Source organism: Macrobrachium nipponense, chromosome 27 (assembly GCF_015104395.2).
Source record: "Macrobrachium nipponense isolate FS-2020 chromosome 27, ASM1510439v2, whole genome shotgun sequence".
In the NCBI taxonomy this organism is placed as follows: Eukaryota; Metazoa; Arthropoda; class Malacostraca; order Decapoda; family Palaemonidae; genus Macrobrachium; species Macrobrachium nipponense.
In genome coordinates this window covers 25,759,372-25,781,054 of record NC_087216.1, presented here as the reverse complement: position 1 = coordinate 25,781,054, position 21,683 = coordinate 25,759,372, and the positions used below count along the sequence as shown (strand labels likewise).

Below are 21,683 nucleotides of genomic sequence, written 5' to 3'. Positions count from 1 at the left end.
CATAAGTTCAAGTTGTTTTGCCTGCCTATTCTGTAGGAAAAATACTTTATGTACTATGTTCTATTGTGTTTTAGGATGATAAAACATACACTACTGAACTGAACTGATTTTGTATCATACTGAAATTAGAATAGGAAGGAAGAGCACTGTAACCAACTTACAAACAGTTCAACAAGCATAGTAGCTGGTGAAATTGTTTGTCAGCATAAGCACACCTTAACTAACCAAATTATTTATTCAAAGTAGTAGTAAAATCAGGAACAACGAAGATCTTTAGGTGGCTATTATTAACTTGATTAGTAAAAAAAATCAAACTTACTTAGCATTCATGTTAGTTTCTAAAGATGAAGTTCACTGAAAAATGTATTACTATAAATATTATGGTTTGAACTCTCTCTAATTTTTGTCTTAATCATCCCAATGATAAAGGTTTCTTTGTAGATGATGATGAACCCCTACTAAGTGGTTCTGGGGAGGTCTCTAAGGATTGTCCACAGGGAGAGCTTGACTTGTGGAGACAGGTAAGAGAAAGTATTTATGTTGAGAGTGTCACACTTTTTTTTATTGATTTTTCATTGATTAATCTGAATGAAGACCTCACTTGAATTTTTATTTTTTTATTTTTTTATAAACTTATTTGATGATCTGTTTACCCATGGAGATGGCAGATTCTTATAATTACTCTGAAAGTAAAATAGTTTTATAGAGTAAATCAGCAGTTATAAGATTTAATTAAAAGATTTTTTTAATATGAAATAGTAAGATTGTGCATATGTTGATATGAAGTTCACTATTAAAAGATGCTGCCTAATGTCTGTAAGAGAAAATAGTTTGTCACTCTTGTACTGGTTCCAGACTTGTTCATAGCTCCCCTCTTCATCATATTTTCCCTTTCTTGTGAAGAATTCGATTTTTCCTAGCTTATATTTCTCATTATCTCCCATTCTTCACCAAAGGTTCTTCCAAAGTGGCAGGCATCCCCACAACAGATACCAAAAGGGGTGTCAGGTTTAGTCAAGAGGGGAATTCCTGAGGCATTACGTGGAGAGGTGTGGCAGCTCCTGTGCGGTTGCTCAGATGACAAAGAGATGATGGAAACTTACAAAGTCCTCATAACAAAGGTAAAAGAAGGTTGTGAAATTGCAAATCAGAATTTCAGAAGTGAATAAGGTATGTGTAGGCAAAGCTTGGGAGTTGAGAGCTAAAGAGGGTAATCATCCAACTACTCGTTAGAAAACTGTAGGGTTGCATTGGTATTCTTCATGGTTAGTTTATTTCACTGTGAAAAATATTTATATAATTAAAAAGCTTTCAGTCTCTCCAAATCACCATATGAAATAATGCCGTTTTGTTCTTTACATATCTTCCTAAACATTTTTGACAGTTCTGGTATGAGCTGTTCTGTCATTTCATACTGTAATTTCAAAATTGAGGTAGGCTAGCCTCCAAAGTAATGGGTTTATAAGTATAAGGATATGCTTTTTTAATTAATCTATTTGCTTGTTGTTATGGTGACTAGATTTGCTATACAGTACTCTCTTAATTTCAAATACCACAAATGTGTTATTTCTTCTGTACAGTATGTATTTTTTGCAAATTTGACAAACTAAACCTGAGTTTTTCGCTTATTTCGTGTAAAACATTGAAATTATTTTTATAAATTTCCATTTTCAGTCACTGCTTAATTTTGCTGTCTTAATTAGCATTTCCTTACCCAGTAGAGTTTTTCCTATCAGGACTGTGCCAGCGAACAGGGAATTCGTCGGGACATCAACCGTACGTTCCCAGCACACGACTATTTCAAAGAGGCTGGAGGTGTGGGCCAGGATGCTCTTTTCAAGATTAGCAAAGCCTATGCTGTATATGATGAGGAGGTTGGATATTGCCAGGGATTGTCTTTCCTTGCAGCTGCACTCCTGTTGCACGTGAGTTGAAAGTTTAGGTCTTAATGTTATTTGTTATATAATAAACATAACTGTTTCGAAGTGAAGGGTATAGAACAAAGAGTGAATGACAAACTGGTATGTAATAAGCGTTTTTTTCCCAGAATGGTGGGTACGTTATTACTTGTTTACTTGACAGATGCCTGAAGAGCAAACATTTTGTGTGTTGGTCAAAATTATGTTCGACTACGGCCTTCGGGACCTCTTCAAAGACGGGTTTGAGATTCTCCACATGAGGTTTTATCAGCTTGGCAAGTTGATGGAGGTAAAATTGTATTTCACTGATATACCGTATATTTCGGCGTATAAGTCGACCCTTTAACCCCAAAAAATCATGCCAAAATTAGGGGGTCGACTTATCTAATGGTAACAAAAAGTGAATCTATTATTTTGGCATATCAGTACAGGAATCCAGGCTTTACAGTTGGCTAATAACAATGACAGCCTTGTTGAGGTAGCTATGTATGTAAATACCAATATTAAAAACATTTCACACTGTAATACGACAATAATAATACATTAGAACATCCATTACCTTAAATAAGATGAAAAAAGTCATTGTAACTTGAAGAAACCCCAAACTCACAGCAAGTGTAAACATTGCGTAGCCATTTGTATTACCGTAATTGAGAAGGATGCGTTCAGTCTGACAGTTTTGTATTTGCCGGGGTATTGTTCAAAAACATTTATGGTATGAAATCTTTATTTATCTCATAAAATAAAATAAAAAAAATTTGTATTTAATGGTAAATATGTATTTAAAATCCTGCAAAATAACTTGAGTCATTGTCACTTGAATTAAACAATTCATCAAACAAATTATCATTCATGGTTTCATCATAAGGATCCCAGTTTGAATCTGGTGAATCAACTGCAGGTTTGTCGTCACTTTCAAACAGGAGATCATCCTCTGTGCCATCCATTACATTAGATATTCCGCATTTTTTGAATGACTTTATTACACTCTTTTTTCACATTATCCCATGATTTGACAACGAATTCACACACTACATCCAAGGAAGTAGCACGCATTGTTCCGCCTTTTGTAAATGATTTTTCTCCATGCAACTTCCAATTGTTCCATTCCTTGGTATACTGTCGCAGATGATTTTCTGATATTACCTGCCATCTGAGTTGCTGCTTTCTGCGAAAACCCTCGCTCTCGGAGGAGATACTTGACAGTCTCCACCCGTGAAGCGATAGGGACTTCACCGACTGGTGGTACCTCTCCACGTGAGGCTGACACAGAAGGTTGCTCCATGGAGGTAACTCTCTTGGCACATCTACTAGGAGTTCCAGTAGGTCTGGAAACCACTCTGCTTTCGGCCATAACGGGGCTACCAGGGTCATCTTGAGGTTCTGAGACCGCATTACCCTGTTCAGAACCTGACGGATTAGACAAAATGGAGGAAATGCGTACACATCCAGATTGTCCCAGGGGTGTTGTAGCGCATCTTCTGCTACTGCCTCTGCGTCCGGGACTACTGAACAATACACTTCCAACTTTTTGTTGTACCTGGTTGCGAATAGGTCTATGATCGGTCCGTCCCACAACATGAGCATCCTGTCCACTACCTGTTGGTGTAGGGACCCACTCCGTTCTCAGAATCTGATCCCTGCGGCTCAACTTGTCGGCCACTATGTTTTTCTTTTTCCCGGAATATACCTGGCCTTGATGTCTACCAGGTTCTCTATAGCCCACTGGTGAAGTTGAACTGTCATCACATGTAACTGCCGAGAAACTAGGCCTCCTTGCTTGTTTATATAAGCTACTACTGTGGTGTTGTCTGACATCAATACCACTGAGTGTCCCTTTACTCTCTCCCTGAATTCTTGTAGAGCCAGGAAAGCTGCTTTCAACTCCAGCACGTTTATATGGAGTTCTCTGTCCTTGCAACTCCATTTTGCTGACACCATCAACTCCTCCATATGGGCTCCCCAGCCTTCTAGTGACGCATCCGAGAACAGCAAGAGGTCTGGGGAGGATTGTTGAAGGGGGACACCCACTGTCAGATTGTCGTCGTCCACCCACCACAGCAAGTCTTTCCTCACTTCTGCCGACAAGGGAATTTGCTCGTACGGGTGATCTACTGTTGGTGACCAAAACTCCTTCATCCTCCATTGTAGGGACCGAAGGTGTAGCCTTCCTTGTGGTACTAGCTTCTCCAGGGAGGTTAGGATTCCCAGCACCACCTGCCACTGTCTTGCTGGCTGTGTCTGCTTTCCCAGAAAGGCATTCACCACTTGTTTGCATTTCTCTACTCTTTGGTCTGTCGGGAATACTTTGGCTTGTGTTGTGTCTATCACCATTCCCAGATATTCCAAACGTTGACTTGGATCCAGCTGCGACTTCTGCTGATTCACCACAATACCTAGGCTGTGACAAAGCTGCAGGAGGGCCGCCCTGTCCCTGAGTAATTTCTCCCTGGACTTTGCTATCACCAGCCAATCGTCCAGATATCTTATTAGCCTGATCCCCTGAGCATGCGCCCATGCCGACACGAGGGTGAACACTCTTGTAAAAACTTGAGGAGACGTTGTCAATCCGAAGCACAGGACCTTGAATTCGAAAGCTTTCCCTGCAAGACTGAAGCGGAGAAATTTCCTTGAAGACTGTTGGACTGGTATCTGAAAGTATGCGTCCTTTAAATCGACTGTCAGCATAAAGTCTCCGATTCTGACTGCTTGTAGAACCGTTTTCGGAGTTTCCATCTTGAAACTGGTTTCCTTATAAACAGATTCAGCGTTGACAGGTCTATTACTGTCCTCCACTCCCCGTTGGCTTTGGGTACCAGGAAAATCCTGCTGTAGAAGCCTTTTGTCGGACTGCATACTTGTTGCACAGCTCCTTTTTCCATCATCTTCACTTCGTCCTGCAGAATAGTGGCCTTCTGAGATTTGTGGGCATAAGTGACGTGGGGTAATGGTTGATCTGTCAGGGGCGGGGTTACCTCGAACGGAATCAAATACCCGATCCTGAGAACATCCACCACCCACTGCTCTGCCCCTAGTTCCTGCCACACCTTCCAGTGATTTGCCAGGCAACCCCCCACTGGTGTGGCCGAGTGATGGGAGGCGCCCATCCTATCTTCTTGAGCCTCTCCCTCTTCCCCTATTGCCCCTTCCTCTGTTGTTTCTATTGTGGAAAGGGCCGATGAGTTATCCTGTTTGGGGAAGAGGGTCTTGTGACTCTATTAGGGATGCTATGTCTCACTGTCTTCTTTCGAGACATCTGCTGTTGTCTTCCCTCCAAAGGAGTAGTTTGACTGTTAGACGTTTTCCTAACTGCCTGTTGCACCAACCTATCGTTAGTGTCCATCCTTCTTCTATCTATCGCCTCTTCCAGTATGACCTCTGGCAACAGTAGTTGCGATTCCAAGATATCCCCATTCCTCATTGCTAACAGGGAATCCAAATCCACATTGCGGCTTAGTCTAGCCAATGCTGCATCTCTCCTCATTAGCAGGATATTTGCCCAAACATTGGCACTTATGTTTGTCAGGTACGCAATCGCCTTGGACCCTGACTGTAGTAATCTAATGAACAATGGTTCATCCATTACTTTCCTTGTTGCTTCCGAGGATGCAATTTTCGCCACTGCTGTTGACCAAAGGTCTAACCAGGACGCAGCCTGAAAGACAGAAGTAGCTGTTGCTTCTAACGTAGCAGCCTCTTGGTACGTCATCGAAGGGCACTCCATTTTAACCTGATCCAAGGTTAATCCAGGCCTTAACCTTACAACATTAGGGTTCATTTGTCTAGACAGCAAAGGGACCTTCGGTGTCGTATAATATTTCCTTTGCTTTATCATTGGAGGGGGAATAAATTTAAATGATCTATTAGATCTTAAGGAATTATCCCTCCCTGCAATCTTTGTGTTTACGTGTTGCAAGACCGATTCCGCATGACTCGAACAAGGCAATTCATACGACACCTTGGTATCCCTCTTTAGTCCAAACGCCATGTCAATTCCAGGAGGAAGCATACTGGCCGGTGTTTCTGTCTTCTCCGAAAGGCTATTGAATTGACGAATCAAATCAATAACCTCTGCATACGAGGCCAGAAACAAGAGTTTTCTCCTTCCTCCGGCTCTAGTGTACCACTCTCCGTCACGAGGGATGTTGTCTCGCCTCTATCTTCTGACAGACGGCCCGGAATTCCACGGCCGCCTGCCCCTACGGCCGCGGTCTCTTTGATCTTTGCTGGCCGCTGTTGGCTCGATCCCAGATAGTCAGCAGGGGAACGAGAACGTCTCACTCTTTCTCTGCTCACGGATCTAGAGCGAGAATCTCGTCTAGATCTCCAAGATGAAGGCTCCCTTAAGACAGAGGTAAGTTCGTCTCTATTAGCATTGGCATCGTTTTCGAGCGTCGGCGAGCCCGGCCTCGGCCTTCTATCCAGACGGACACTGCCTTCCACGAACGTATCCGCCGAGGTTGCCAACTCTCTATTTTTCGTACTTTTAATAGGAGCCTTATCGTCCTTCGTACGTATTTTGAACGGCCTTACGGGCGAAACTGGGACCTGCATTCCATCCTCTGCTGCACCTTTCGCCGCCAACGTCGATTTTACCAGAGGTATCGCAGTTTTTGCGATCCGAACTGGCAACTCCGCCTCGCCTCCGCTAGCTCGCCGGCCGTCACCTCTCTCGCTTGTTCGGACTCTTGCGAACGGCTTCGTCTGCCAACCTTGTGCTTAATAGCCACTGATTTTCCGACCTTCTTGCTGACTTGGAAATGACAGTCTTGGTCCGAAGAAGAGGAAGAATTGATTCTTCTCCTCTTGGCCCGAGGATCCGCCAGGAACTCCCGAATCCTCCTCCAACGCTTGACTGGCGCTCGCCGTGACGTTATCGGACTTAGCGATGACGCCGAACTAGAGGAAGAAGGCGAATCACACTTTTTCTTTTGTCTCTCTTATTCATTCTCTCCTCTATACCTCCTGTATAATTTCTGCATTACAGTTTGCATTGACGGGTCAGAAGGCGTATTAGCGTCTGGGTGCAGCGAAAAAGGCCGAGAATCGGTCTGTGACGTCATCACGCCTGCCATCTCAGAGTGTGACGTATGTTGTGACGTCATCCCTCTCGTAGGGAGAGACTGAGAGGTTTCTGCTGGCAACCACACGTTTGCTGCCAAACTACCTCCCACGTTCTGCATCGCTGTAAATACTGAGTGGGATGGTGAAGCCGCGGCATTAATTCCCATAAATTGCAAGCCCGGGGGATGAGGAACATTCAGCGCTGCCGGACCCTGCTGGAACCGTGACGTCATATAATGCGCAAGCAGACCATCCAAGGTTGGTACGCCTGGTAGGCCTAGCGCTGACCACGTACCATAACCTATGCGCTTGAGTAGCAGGAGCCTGGAACAAAGATGGCGGATCTCCCCCTCTACTTGCTGGGAACAAAGGAGAGTGCAAATTATTCATAAAATTACCCAAGGCCCCTCCTGAACCGCTAGGAGAAACCGAAGGGGTATGAGACAATTCAAAAGCAGGTGGAGAAACATATGGAGCAGCCTGGTTTATTACCGATACAAAAGAAGCCGGTAAGGTTTGGTCATCCAAAGATGGCGTCACCCCCTTCCTTTTGTATTGGCTTTTCCCATAGAACTTCTTCCACTGTTCCACCGACCAACCGTGACAAACAGAACACGGATTAGTAACCGTACATACGTTTTCCCTGCACCTACTACACGTTGGATGAGGATCCGTCGACACCGAAGTTAGGAACCTAGAACATGGAAAGCCACTGACTCCTGGGCATTTCCTTTGTCTCCTCTTCGAAGCGGTAGACGATCCCGATGTTGAGGCAAAATTCTCCATCATACCACGTATACACTCTTACCACACACTGATCACACTTGGAGAAAGAAAAGGAATGAAAAACAAAAAATGAAATGGATAAAGAACGGGCAAACTGAAAAACCGGCTTTAAATGAGATAGACAGTAACACGTCTTATCTTAAAGGCGGTAGGAAAATAACTGATGGGTCACAGGTAGCCGTGGGCATTCTGGGTATACATGCCCTGTGACCTGGTATAGATGCCATTAGTCCCTGGATCTCACAAGTGTAATTTTAATTCTACCGGTTTCCAGCTTGGCGCTAGTAAATCCTAATGTTAAGACCGAAGGTTTGTTAGTTATGAAAAATACAAATTAGTTACAAATTTGGTATATTTCTTTGTTTTGTCGGAGGCTCCACGGGTGCGTTAAGTATAAAAATAGCTCTTTCTTCTGCTTGTGTTTTCCCTCAAATGAGCCTGTTTATGCCATAGAAGGACCAGTGGTCAAGGAATATTCCAACATAATAATAAAATACCGGCACGTTGTTGTTTTAACAACCCAATCAAAACATTAACTTGAGTGGGAGTTTGTAATACATATACTATACGTAGGCTGTTATGCAGCGTTAGTTAGCGCTTTGTTTGTTTACATTACACTCAAGTAATGTATCTTTCGTTTCGTCATTTCTAATCATATTTACCGGTATTCATCTTTTATATATTACACAGATTTGTAAATATACCGAGTATATTACCTGTATTTCATATGGTAAGTAGAGCATCATATGTACCGTAATAACATTCAGGTTATTTTATATGATACGTTTTACCCTGCTGCTTATTTTGAGCGTACGGTTGGCCTCACATTTTATAGGTCAACTAATATACCCGATATTAGTTAAAATCATAAAAATTTACTCAGAATTGGGGGGTCGACTTATCTTCCGGTCGACTTATGCGCCGAAATATACGGTAGATAAAAATGTAACTTAGAAATGTTCTAGAGTATATTTTCATTGTTGTGAGTTTAAATGTTCTAGAGTGTATTTTAATTGTTGTGAGTTTAAATACTGTAAAGACTTCCACCTTGGTGTTTAAGCTATCATGTTTTATTTATTTTGTGAAGACGAAAGTTTAGAATTTGAACCTAAACCTAGCTTTAATGATATACATATAGAACCTTCCAGTCATGAAAATATATTTGAGATTTGTGAAAGGTTGTAAAATCCATCATTAAGTCGGAATAATTGTCATTTTGAACTTTGAAAAGTGTCACTCATATTAACAGTCTGTATTTGAAAAAAATAAATATTAATCACAATTTATCTTCCTATCTTTCAACGTTGAATGCAGGAACAACTTCCAGAAATATGGCTGCATTTCCAAGAACAAGGGGTTGAAGTGCACATGTTCGCCAGCCAATGGTTCCTGACTCTATACACGGCAAAATTCCCTCTCTTCATGGTGTTCCACTACCTAGATGTATTCCTTCTAATTGGAGTAGATTCTGTCTTCCAGGTGGCTTTAGCTCTGCTTCAGGTAAGATGACTGTACAGTGCTACCTTTGTGGTGTTCCTGTATTTTATTTTTGATGATCAGGCCATTATTAATGGTTATGTATCAGGTCATGGGTCTGAGGAATTGTTTATATTTGTTGAACTTTTATTTTTTCATGGAATGAGTTTTTATTTCTAATAATCAAGTTAAATTGGGCATTTAGAATGAAATTCTTTTTATATATCTTATAACATTTATATTCATTGTATAATTTGATATCTTCAGATGTCCAAAAAAGGAATTAGTGTCCCTCGATTTTGAAGGAATCCTCAAGTATTTCCGAGTCTCTCTTCCCAAGAAGTATCGAAATGAAGATGTTGCCCGACAGCTGTTCAAGCTTGCAACGTCACTAAAAGTGAAGAAGTTGAAGAAATATGAAAAGGAGTACTTAGCAATCAAAGGTAATTTCATAATCATGTTGAGTTTGTCCACTGCTGGCTAAGTCTTATGTGGCATCATTTTTTCATGGAATTTGATGTCAAATAAAGCCTGCTAAGTCAAGGGAAACACTTACCATCTTTCAGTTCTGAACCTTATTTATTAAGTCTCACTAGAATAATGATCAGTGAACTTTTAAGTTCATAGAACATTGTAAGCGTTTGAGAACATGACAGCATGGGTAATGGAAGATTCCAAGATAATGCATTATCTTTGGCTCCTTATCAGTGCTGATAAGAATGATAGTGGATTTACTTTAGATCCTGCTATAATCGTGAACTAGGTGGGCATCAGCCTTTGTTTAAGTACTTTCATATGTGGAGGTTTAGACATAAAAGTAAGTGAGAAGTGGAGTTTACATTTTTTCCATTGGCCAGTTGTTCACCAAAACATCGAATGACTCCCAAGTGTAACTACATAATCACAAATCCATACAGCTGTTTAGTTTTTTAGTACATAGCTAAATTTAAGTGTCCCAAGTGGAGCTGATCAGTTAATTGTTGAAGTGGATACTAATTTTTTTCGCTGACCTTAGAAGTTTAAAGAAAGTAATTGGATGCTTTGTATCAACAGTTACATGCACCCAATTATTTGGAAGTGTGCTGTATATTGTAAATTATTTAAGAATAGAAAGAACATACTCCATGTACTATTGTCATTTTACTTATGCAAATTACACTAGTGTGTTTAGTTTATGCAGCCTCCCTTCAGCCCCCAGCTTTACTTTCCACCTCTCCCGATCATTTTTTCATAGTGAAAGTGCAAGGTTATCCTTCTCTTACACCTTTGAATTCTTTTTACTCCTTATTTCCCTTTCAAAGCTGAATGACCTCATAGGTCCCAGTGCTTGGCCTTAGGCCTAAATTTCGTATTAAATTACTTTTAGAAATATTTAAATGTTGGTGTAGTGACTTTCCATTTTTGCTCTTTATTTCAAATTTATCTGATTTATTTGATATTTATGTTCTTGCAGAACAAGAAGCCCTTCAGGAGGATCCGGTTGTCCGGCTGGAGCGTGAGAACCGACGGCTTCTTGAGGACAACATGAGACTCGAGCGCGAGAATGACGACTTAGCCCACGAATTAGTCACAAGCAAGATTAGTATGAGACATAGTTTAGACAAGGTTAGTTATTATTATTATTCAGAAGATGAACCCCTATTCATTCATATGGAACAAGCCCACACAGGCTTGAAATTGAAGCTTCGAAAGAATATGGTGTTCATTTTAAAGAAGTAACAGAAGATAATAGGAAATTCAGGAAGGACAGATCAGTTATGAGAAAAGGAAAAAAATAAAGTTAATTGTCTGCTACAAGTTATAATTTTATTTAATTTTTTGAAGTTTTATCCTTTGTATCAATATCCATATGAATTGCTGACAATACTATGACTCGAACAAATATATATAAGTGTATTAATGCATTGTAATTTTACAAATAGTAAAAAGTATTACAATAACAATATTGATACAACCCTACTGTGTCTTCCAGCTTGAGGATAAGTACGATAACCTCAACAAGGAATACAAAAGCGTTAACTCGCTCTTGGGCGATGCCGAAGAAGAAAAGAAACGTCTCCTATTGGAAGCCAATCAGGTTAGAATAAGTTGTACAAGAATTGTATTGAGTGGAATTGGTTTTGTTGAACTTTCCAAGTTCTTGTGGTCCATTTTCAATCGTAGGCTACACCTGTCGGTTATTTGCTTCTATGTAGTTTACCTTTAGATGCGGTTGGAATATACAGTCTCAAATTTAATTGTAATCCTTTAAAAGATTTAAATAGTAAACAGGAGTTCAGAGTTTAGCCTTGTTTTAATTTTGGTTAATGCATGTCTCTCAGTCATTATCTCTTCCCATAATTTTGCTCATCTTAAATGTTTCCCACCCTTTAAGCACATTCCCTGTGGTCTTTTCTCACTTAACACTACGTTTCTATAATTTTTATTATAAAATGAAGACCACTGAGTTAAAGTTAAACCTTCACAGAGCTTGCATGAAGGACTTGTTCTTGATGTGGAACTGAAAGTTGAACACACCTAAACGAGAAGATAAAAAAAAGAGAAGATAAAAAGAAAAGGCAGAGTAGTGCACCTGGGGCAGAAGGAACACTTCTAAAGAAGCTTTTGTGCCATGTAAGGCACACTGTAAATTGTACTTTCAGTGGGCTTTAGTTGCCATAACTTCAACTTCATCTTGCTCCATTTTCAGTTTTTATTCATAGACAATCGTTCAGGCAAGCTGCCCATGAGTATTGCACATTAATGTGACTCAATAGTTTTGATATATTATTTTATAATATTGATAATCCCCCATTCTTGATATTAATAAGGTTAGTTTCATAGGAAAGTCCAGACAACCTTTTAAGATGTTTAGGTGAATATGTGGTCCCAAGTCCATGTGCCTTGTTTTTTCCCTACTGAGAAATTTTTTTATTTTTTCTTCCAGTTGTTTTGCCATGATGTTTTGCTTATAATTGTTCAATAAATTTTCATTAATTTTACAGTATTTAGTTACTTTTTATGCTATATTTTTGTTCCACTGATGTATATTAGCAACAAAACTCTGCTCAACTGTGTGCTGTAAAGTTCCTGTTGTTTTTGTACAAAGCACATCATGATTACATTCTTATTCTCACAAGTCTTGAGTATTGTATATGCATGTGTTTGGTTATGTTTGCTGTGATACATTCCAGCAGTTATAATATTTCAAACTTACTTTCAGTTTTGTTTATTCTCTTGTATTTATTTGAAATTTTATTTTACTTTCAGTTTTGTTTATTCTCTTGTATTTATTTGAAATTTTATTTTCCTTTGGCTTCAGTGACATTACCAGGTGAATCTTAGTTATTTAATAGGTTTTAATTGTATTCATATACAGTATTCAGGTAGAATTACATTAGTTGATGCTTACGAGTGATGTCTAAGTGTTTCTGTAAAAAGTTTTGGGTTGGGAAAATGGGAGGAAATATAAGATTTCGTTGATTCCGGAATATGGTTCAACTGTCTGTTATATTCGATGTACTTATGAGTTTTTACATTTGTCAGTGATTATTGAATAAATTTTTATTTAACTGATAGGACATTTAAGCTCTGCATAAAAATTGCAACACCAGAATTTATTTTATGGTTCGTCCCAAATCAGCGCCATACAAAGATGTCTGCTTTCTTATGTGGTAATGTTCAGATACCCTAGACATTATGTATGTCCCTGTAGATTTAATTCAGGAAGTTATAATGCAGATTAGTAGTTTAGTGTACGTAGCCTGACCTCCAAAGGTAGCCAAAATTCTGATAACCTTTTTGGTAATTTTTATTTATATTATTTTTACCCTGTCTGAATACTTGATACACACTCGTGTAGTTTGGCTTATAATTTGCTGCCTGGGAGGAGTTATGTGTTAATCCTGCTTATATATTATTGGTGACGTCTGTTCCGAGAGCAGCATTTTACAGTTTAGATATCCTTATTTACCTCAGGATTTTCTGGTGTGATAAATCTTCCTTCTCCTGCTATTGTTTATCAGATTGAATGGTTTCCTGTACAAGTTTATGGGTAATAAATGGAATGAATAATGCAAGATATATGAAAGCAGAGAAAAACTACTGTACACTAGGCTGAAAGACAGGAGATTAGCAAAGAAGAAAAAGAATATAAACCATATATAAACAAATTACTACCTCTTTGAAATACTACTTGATCAGATACTAGTGGAGCAGTAGACAAAAATGCTTTATAAAAGCACTTAGTCTTTTTTTGTGGTCAATAACTCTCCAGTGTAGCAGTTAGCAAAAACGGTGGTAAAATAAAATTATGGGATTTATATAATCTCTGGTCTACCTTTCTTCAATTGTAAACCAGTTGACTTGTTAGCACGAGTGAATTTGCTGAAGAAATTCTGTGGGAATTTCATAGTCAGAATTTTACAAAGATTTCATGTTCAAGGTAACTCTTTTTATGTAGTTAAGACCAGGTTTTTTTATGTAGAAGAGATGAAAATGTTCAATTCTTACATTTTCAGAACTGTGTTTAATATGAACTATAGTTTTGGAAAACATTGAACGACACCGTTTTACAAGTTCTTGGTCCCTAAGGGTGTAATAAACAGGTTAAGGTAACCAGTGTGTCTTTTATCATGTTTCTGAGTACTAATAGGAGACTGTTTATTTCTCATAGTAAGTTTTCTGTATTAGTTACTGTGAGGTCTTTTCATCATACCAAAGAAATATAAATAATGTGAATTTATAGTTGGTACAGAACCGTTCAGCTTATTGGGCCTTACCGTAAAGTTTCATCGCTTAATGGAAGTAGCATACTCATTATTGGTTTATGTGTAGTGGTTTACTTTTAAATTGTTGATTTTTATGCACTTAGAAGTTCATAGATACTTAATTATGTATAATTCTATAACAAAAGGAAAAATTCTACTTTCGTTTTTTGTTTGCTTATTATTTTAGAAAATGTTTGTGTATTCAGTGTACTTGAGTTCTTCCCACTTTTGTTCAATGGTGTTCTTCTGATCCTTTCGTAGAATCCATATCTTAAGAAATAATATTCTGTCTCTCAACAGGTGAAGGAGTTGCTGAAAAGGGAAGTTGACAAAGGAGACATTGAATCTCAACGGAACCTGGCAATTATTGCAGACTACAAGAAAATCTGCTCTCAGCTTTCAGAGCGACTTGACAAGGAGCAAGCAGCCAATGCCCAGACAATTAACATGTACAAGGTGAAGTAAAACTGAGGTCTTCCATTTTTATAGCATGACGGCCAAGGGAATTGGTTGGGGTTTTCCATACCGCCTATTTATCTATTTATTTATTTAATTTATTTTTTCTTCAGTATGTGATCTCTTCTTTCTGTATTTCCCATTACCTTTAGTTACTTCTTTCTAATGTACGCTGTAATATTCTTTGGAAGCTTGAATTTCAAGTCAGTGGTCCCTGTGAGGTTGTTTCATATGATTAGGAGTTTTCTTCTAATTATTATTAATTAATTATTATTATTATTCATGGAAATGTAGGGGAGAACAGTGCTTCTTAGTTTTTTTTTATCTTAAAATTGGCATCTTCATGATTATTTGATTTCTTTATTTTCACAGGTAAAGGTTTCAAAATGTGAAAAGTGTAGCGGCATCCTTTCCCCAGTTACGGGGCCACCTGGTGAACTAGCATTGGAGGAATCACCCTTAGCAACCAAACTGCATCAACAAGTTCGAGAGCTTGAGCTGGAGTTGGCTCAAACAAAATTAGCTTTAGTCGAATCTGAATGTAAAAATCAGGTATGTACTGGGATTTACAATGAGTGATGCATGAGTCTTTGACCACCAGCACCTGCGTAAGGTCCTTTTTTTTTTTCTAAGACATGAAAATTTGTTTGTTTTAAGACTACAGCATAGACATTATGTACAATTTCTCTTTTATATTAATTTTACAGTAGTATAATAGTTTGCACGAGTAGTACCATGCTAGCAAAGTGCACTTTACCAAAGAAGCTGCCTAAAGTTTGAAGTGTCAAGCCACTGTGATGTGTGTTATCAAACACAGTAGATATAAACTGATATTGGTTTGACAGGCTATACAAGGGGATTATAATTTAAAAGTTGGTGAGAGGAACAGGATTCTTAAAACAGGAGAATTAGCTAACCAAACATTCTGAGCTTTAGAAAATTGTAACGTGACTTCAAAAATTCTAGAGGCCTCTTTGAGATGATTATTGATCCTATTTGCAGAATATGAATGACGTTATTTAAAGATTACCTCCAAACCCCTTTTAAGCTATAAAGTAAAAGCTGTTCAGATTATATGTCCTAGCATTAGACGAATCAAGCAAGAAGATTTGCATGTTTGAGTGTGGGAGGTGGCAAGGCTGCTGCTGGGAAAATTTGTCCTTATTTGACTATTTACTCTACTCTGATGTTAATTATCTGCAATGCACAAACATTTTGGATTTCTGTTAAGTAATTTTGTGCTGGGTCATTTATCAGTTTAATGTGATTTCTTTTTAGGACTTGGTTCATCAACTAGGCACTGCCATGACTGAGCTGCAAGCAGCCAAGAACACTTGGTTCCAGAAAACGCTCACCTCCTTCTCATCCTTGAAGGAACGCACAGCTGCCGGGGGTAGTATAGGGGGAACGACAGTACCTACCTCTGGGGCCCCAGGTAGTGGGTTACAACGTCAGCCGAGTAAGGAGAGTAGTTAATTCAAGAGTGGAATAAATCTATCTCTAGTAGTGCTTGTTTTACGGCCCAGTATGTGCACGTTAGTGATGGGGTCGTGTGTTGAAAGGTAACGTGAAACATGACTTGCCCCACCAAAGTGGTTGGAAGTGGACGTCCTAGTCGTGAGTTGTATCTACACCAGAAGTGTTTCGGGAGAATGCAGTGTTGGGCCGAGTAACAAGTTATACTTTACATTGACTAAATGCCACAGTACACTTAAATTCATGATAAATCTCACCTCACTTGATAAAGATGAACTTTATAAACCGTACTAAACTTTTACAGAAACTTTATGTAATTGTCGTAGAGTCAGAAGCAGTGGCATTTTCGTGTGCATGTGCGTGTATGAAGATTAAACGAGCATACAAGTAAGCATTGATGCACACATTCATAAAGAAATTTCCTACATACTCATAAATGCATACAAAAATGTATACAGTAAAGTTCACGCATATTAAAAGACAATGAGCAGTGACTTGAGATTGTCTCGCTTGCCGTGGAAGCACGAGAAAATGTATGATGACTTCGCTCTATCAAAGCAGATGGTTTTCTGTTATATATGTATATATGCAAAATACTTTTCCAACATTATAATACCGCATTACTCTCCCAAACTTTTTTGACAAGCTTATGAAGATTATTCTGTGTATAAGTGCCCAGTTTAGACATTTCTGTATTGTATATATTGTACATTTATTTTTTTCATGTGTCCTTGACACATGCCAATCATTTTGTGATGCAAAGTGCCACTTTTCTTTTTCGTCTGCTGTCTGTCAAGTGCTTCTTTAGAGCAGTGCCACTAGGAAGACTACTTTGCAAAATTAGTTCCTTTTCATGCACCCAAGTGAAAGCAGAATTATATGGTTACTGTTTGTGTGTGTGTATAACTAAGGGTATAATTGTATATATCTTGTACACAGTACTATACGTATACTCTTAAAATAAGTGCATAATTACATACTTGAAATCATCCTTATATTGTCACTTAGAAGCTATACAAATTTATGTAAGATCAATTTTCATATGAAAGAATCAGAGGACTTCCCATCTCATGGAATGGTGCACTGGATCCTTGTATTAAGTTCAACAGAAGTAAGAATGCAGTATCAGTGCTTCTAAGAATTTGTTTTTTCCGACGAGATAACAACTCATACGTTGACGTCACTCTCAGTTCCTGTTATCTCCATGACTGAGTTAGCCTTTGTTTGGGTAAGTTTATAACGTGATGTCAGATTTGGGCATGTTTCGGTGACTCGGCAGGAGTGGCTGTCTTTTGGTCAAATAGTATATTTTTATTGCAGTCAAAAGTAAAAACAGTGCATGGGGAGAGGTGGGTATTCCAGTAGCAAGAAGTTGATATATATTTTTGATAAAGTAAAGGTAATGGGATCCATATCATGAGAATTAGACCTCCCCCGTAAAGTAATGGAAAAAGGACAGAAGCATGGAAGGCTTTGGTTTTCGTTCAACTCGAAAGATCTACTTAAGAAGGTGCAATAACTTGTCATGAGGTGGGGAAACTTTGCATTCTCTCTGCTTTGAAATGAAGTAAGCTTTTTATGTATGTTTTTTTTATGGATAGAATGTCTAATATCCTCTCAATGTATCAGTTGATTAGCCATTGCCATATTAATTTTATTTGTAGAATGCATTACTTTAGTTGATGCTGGAATCCACAGTGTTAGGTAATGCTGTATAATTTACAATTTAATTTTTTCAAAGTATTTTATTTTATTGACATTACCATCACACAGCTTCCTTGTCAACAGTTTACTAGTGTAATTGATTCTTTATCTCAGGTGGTGTAGATTATTCTAAGGAGCAGGGTAAAAATAATAATGACATTGTAGCTTTAGCTGCAATAACGTATATTATACCTAATGTACGCTAGTGGGAAACTGGTGTAACACTGAATCTCACTGCAGTTTTAGCTGGTAGTCTCGAACAGTTACCAGGTTTTGTAAGGAATGCATGGAACTAGGTGTGAAGGTTAAACAAAATGTTCATTTACAAGGTTTTAAAGGTAGAATGTTGATCACCTGCTTTCGTTAGTAGATTCTGTAAAGGCTTGTAGTACTCTTTGTGAGGAAGTGCGCAAGCAAGAAGGGTGGTCACCAAAGCAAAATGGAGATTTCACTGCCATTTTTAAAAATTGCTGTAGTTTTTCTTTCAAAAACTATCAAGATATGTAGATGTCTTTAATTGCTGAGCAATGTAGCTTTTGTGGTTTTATTCAGTAGCTGTTTTGGCAATATTTTTAATATCTGTAAATTCATCCCAAAATAGGCCTTAGGTACTTTTCATCGTACTGATGTCATATTTAGTTGTGTATGACTACGGATATAATGATGACCCTTGGTGATGGTTGGCAGTAAATCTCTGATGTTAATATCAAAAGGAATTCCAACTTAACCCATTTTCTGCTGGGGTGTCAATAAAATCTCTTTCCTTTATCTTTCTCAGCTTTGAAACAATGACATTCATTTGCAAAGTATTATGTTCAGGAAACCCAGAGCCTAAAGTGTTGACTCGCTCAAATGTCATGGTAATGTACCCCTTGAATGAATTAGGTTAAGATGTAGACATACATGCAGTTCCTATCACTCTAATTAGGACTCATTAAGAGAGAAAAATGTTCAAATCCCATAGAAGTATGTCATAGGCCATTATGACAGTCATTTCTTTTAGTACCAAATACAGCGGAGAATGTGGAGACATTAAAAAGTCCCTATTTTTATGCCGTTGCTACTGTCTTGCATACGACTGGTAAAAAGCAGTTCATAAACACTTTCCACTTCCAATTTTTGAACAGGTGTTCAAACAATTTTTCAGCTGAAATTAATTGCATCACAGTTCCCTTGGAATATGAGAATTTTGCAAGTAGCTTTTGATATGAAAGGCCTGAGGGTGTGCATTTTGTTGAATTCAAAGGAGTTAATATTGTGTCACAAAGTTTCAAAGTACAATTGTTTTACTTTTAAATATTACGCTGAATATTCTCGCAAACTGAAGGAATCTACTTGTCAAAAGAATAATGTGATGCTTACAGTACACAGTTAATCGGTTAGGTTTTCGAGTTTTTGCAATTCAGTAGGTAACCTAAAATAGTTGAAGGATTAAATTGCAAAACTATGGGTGAATGATATGCTTAAGATATTAAAATATGTATTTTTAAACTGTTGGGGCATGTTGAACTCTGCTTTGTAAGAAGATTCGTATCTTGCCCCTTCAAAAAATCTTGGAGATAGGGAATTGAATTGAAAGCTGCCTTAAATTTCAGCTTCCCTTCATCAAAAGCCTTTAACATTACATAAGTACCTTTTTTTATGCTTATTTTCATTGCTTCAATCACAAAAATGTTAAACTTGTCCTAATTGTCATTGACAGAGAACGAGGAATTTGGTACATAGTGAGTGTTAAATCAAGCCTATCATATGGACTCTTAAAATACAATAGTCCTCTCATTTCTGTTTAACTATAAAAGGAGTTCTTACAATTGAATAGACGTTGATAAGGCTCATAACACCGTTTTTTAGTCATTGTGAGTTGTTGATATCATTTGCTGTAGAAGATGAACTTGCTTGGGCATTTTGAGTTTTTCAAAGATAATGGTTTATTTTTGGGGTCATATTCGTAGCTAAATTTTTTGGAAATACTTCATTTATTTTTAACTGGGCATATTAATTACAGGGGTGGCATTTGATGTTAGCAGTTTGTATATGAAGTACTATTTACTGTTAAGTGTCATGAACCCTATTTGCCTAAAGGAATGGCAGTTATAATATTTTGGACTTTGCATGATAGGCACTTAATATCGTCAGTAGTAGTAGTTATAAAGTAATGATGATATTCTTTGTGTTGTTGTCTTTCCTCTAGTTTGTTTGGACTTGATTCTAATTTTATGACCACCTCAGAAAATGACAGAAGGTCTTTTGAAAATTCTCTGGGGAAATCACAGTAAGCAGATAAACCTTGTAGTAATACAAAGTTATGATTTGGATTCAAGACAAGTTTTGTTTATCAAAATATTTGAATATTCTCTTGAATACTGTTCACATTTTGTAAGGTAGATATTTGCTCTTTAATTTTCAGTATTTCAAAAAATTTGCAGGTACAGTTTGACCATAAATTTACTTAATTATTTTTGGTGAAGTGGTAACAAAATCCAGGAGGATCTGTTTTAAATGTTACACAGTATTTTAGTACAATAGCAAGAGTTGATTATCTAATAAAATATACATACTGCTACAGAAAGCATTGATGCATTTTTTGTATGACTTCTTATTGAACAAGATGCTTTGTTCAGTATACTTGTAACATATTTTAAAATGGAGAAGTTTACAAGATTTTTGCTAAAGGAATTGGTTCAAATGCGATATGTATCAATTTATTTCATTGTATTAATTATTTTTACTGTGTTAGATTGGCATAATTGCTCCTGAGTCTGCCTGTCCGTAAAGAACTACCTTGTCAGACCTGTTTTTCAGAATTTAGTTTGAACGGAATGCTGGTTTTAGGAAGCTGTCAACAGTGTCATGTTCCTAAAACCAGCATTCCGTTCAAACTAAGGAAGCTGTCGAACAGTGTCATAAGCGCCTCTGTGGCATGTTTGGTTTGGTTGTTGCCAGTCACCTCGATTCTCGGGCATTCCATTGAGGGGTCAGAGATGTGTATTTCTGGTGATAGAAGTTCACTCTCGACGTGGTTCGGAAGTCACGTAAAGCCGTTGGTCCCGTTGTTGAATAACCACTGGTTCCATGCAGTTAAAACACCATACAAACAAACAAACAAATAACAGTGTCATTTGCAGTGCACATTGTTAATACTGTAGTAAATGGTACATTTGTTGTTCTGTATTGTAGCTTTAATTTAGTCAGTTACGAAGTTTAGATTTTGTAGTGTCTGTGATTTTACTGAAAAATACAATGGGTAGGGAACTAGGTAACTGAAAGAATCATCATTTACAGAAAAGTATGTTTTCTTACGATGTTATTGTTTAGGCCTGTCAGGTGGCCACAAAGATGGCTACTCGCGTTTCACTCAAAGGTTTATCCACGCATTTATCATACAATTTTCCATTTTTAAAAGACTTTAGATTTTTGGAAGAAACTAATTTTAGGTTATTTAGATTTTTAGTTGCTCTCTGTATGCCTATGCCTCTTTTGCCTTGGATTAGACAGTAGTCCTCTTAAACTAGTAACTTAATTACACATTAACTTTTTAATCAAATGAACTTATGTCATAATGTAATCTGACATTACAGAGTCAAATCTTGAGACACTAGGGTTTGCTGAAGAAGTTGGACATCACATTTGGAAGAAACCAAAGACAGTGTACAAAAAATTAATGGGCAGAAAGCAGTACATTGCAGTAGGGCAGAAGGGTCACTGGAAAAGAACCTTGTGGCACACTGTAAGCAGCCCCTCCCTTGTATGGGGATCTAGTGAACATAATAGGCTTCTTTTGATAATGCTTTGATACTTGAAAAAGTAGTACTACATCAAAAGGCCAGATGTAGAGATGGCATGATATGACGCTTGCTATTTACACACAACTGAAATGTTCTCTTAGTGGGGCCATTGCTTGAGCTTTGAGATGATCTTTTCAAATGAATGCTGAAAGGGATTAGTGTCTTACATGAGCTTGATTGAAGTTTCTAGTCCTTGGAATTATTTTCTGTTAAGGAGTGAATTTGTATCGTACTGGACATAGGTAGGTGAAACAGATATATTCTTGCAG

At 37.9% G+C, this 21,683-nt stretch overlaps 1 protein-coding gene across 1 annotated transcript in view; it reads left to right on the top strand.

Moving 5' to 3' along the window:
* The window catches only part of LOC135200947 (rab GTPase-activating protein 1-like), a 52,796-nt gene extending 35,131 nt beyond the window's left edge, over positions 1 to 17,665 (top strand). The window contains 11 exon segments of the mRNA XM_064229722.1: positions 442 to 521; positions 957 to 1,121; positions 1,737 to 1,925; positions 2,083 to 2,208; positions 9,084 to 9,280; positions 9,513 to 9,688; positions 10,699 to 10,850; positions 11,218 to 11,322; positions 14,294 to 14,449; positions 14,822 to 15,001; positions 15,728 to 17,665. Coding sequence (XP_064085792.1) covers positions 442 to 521; positions 957 to 1,121; positions 1,737 to 1,925; positions 2,083 to 2,208; positions 9,084 to 9,280; positions 9,513 to 9,688; positions 10,699 to 10,850; positions 11,218 to 11,322; positions 14,294 to 14,449; positions 14,822 to 15,001; positions 15,728 to 15,925 — 1,724 coding nt within the window. The 3' untranslated portion in view covers positions 15,926 to 17,665.
* Positions 17,666 to 21,683: the final 4,018 nt, after the last annotated feature.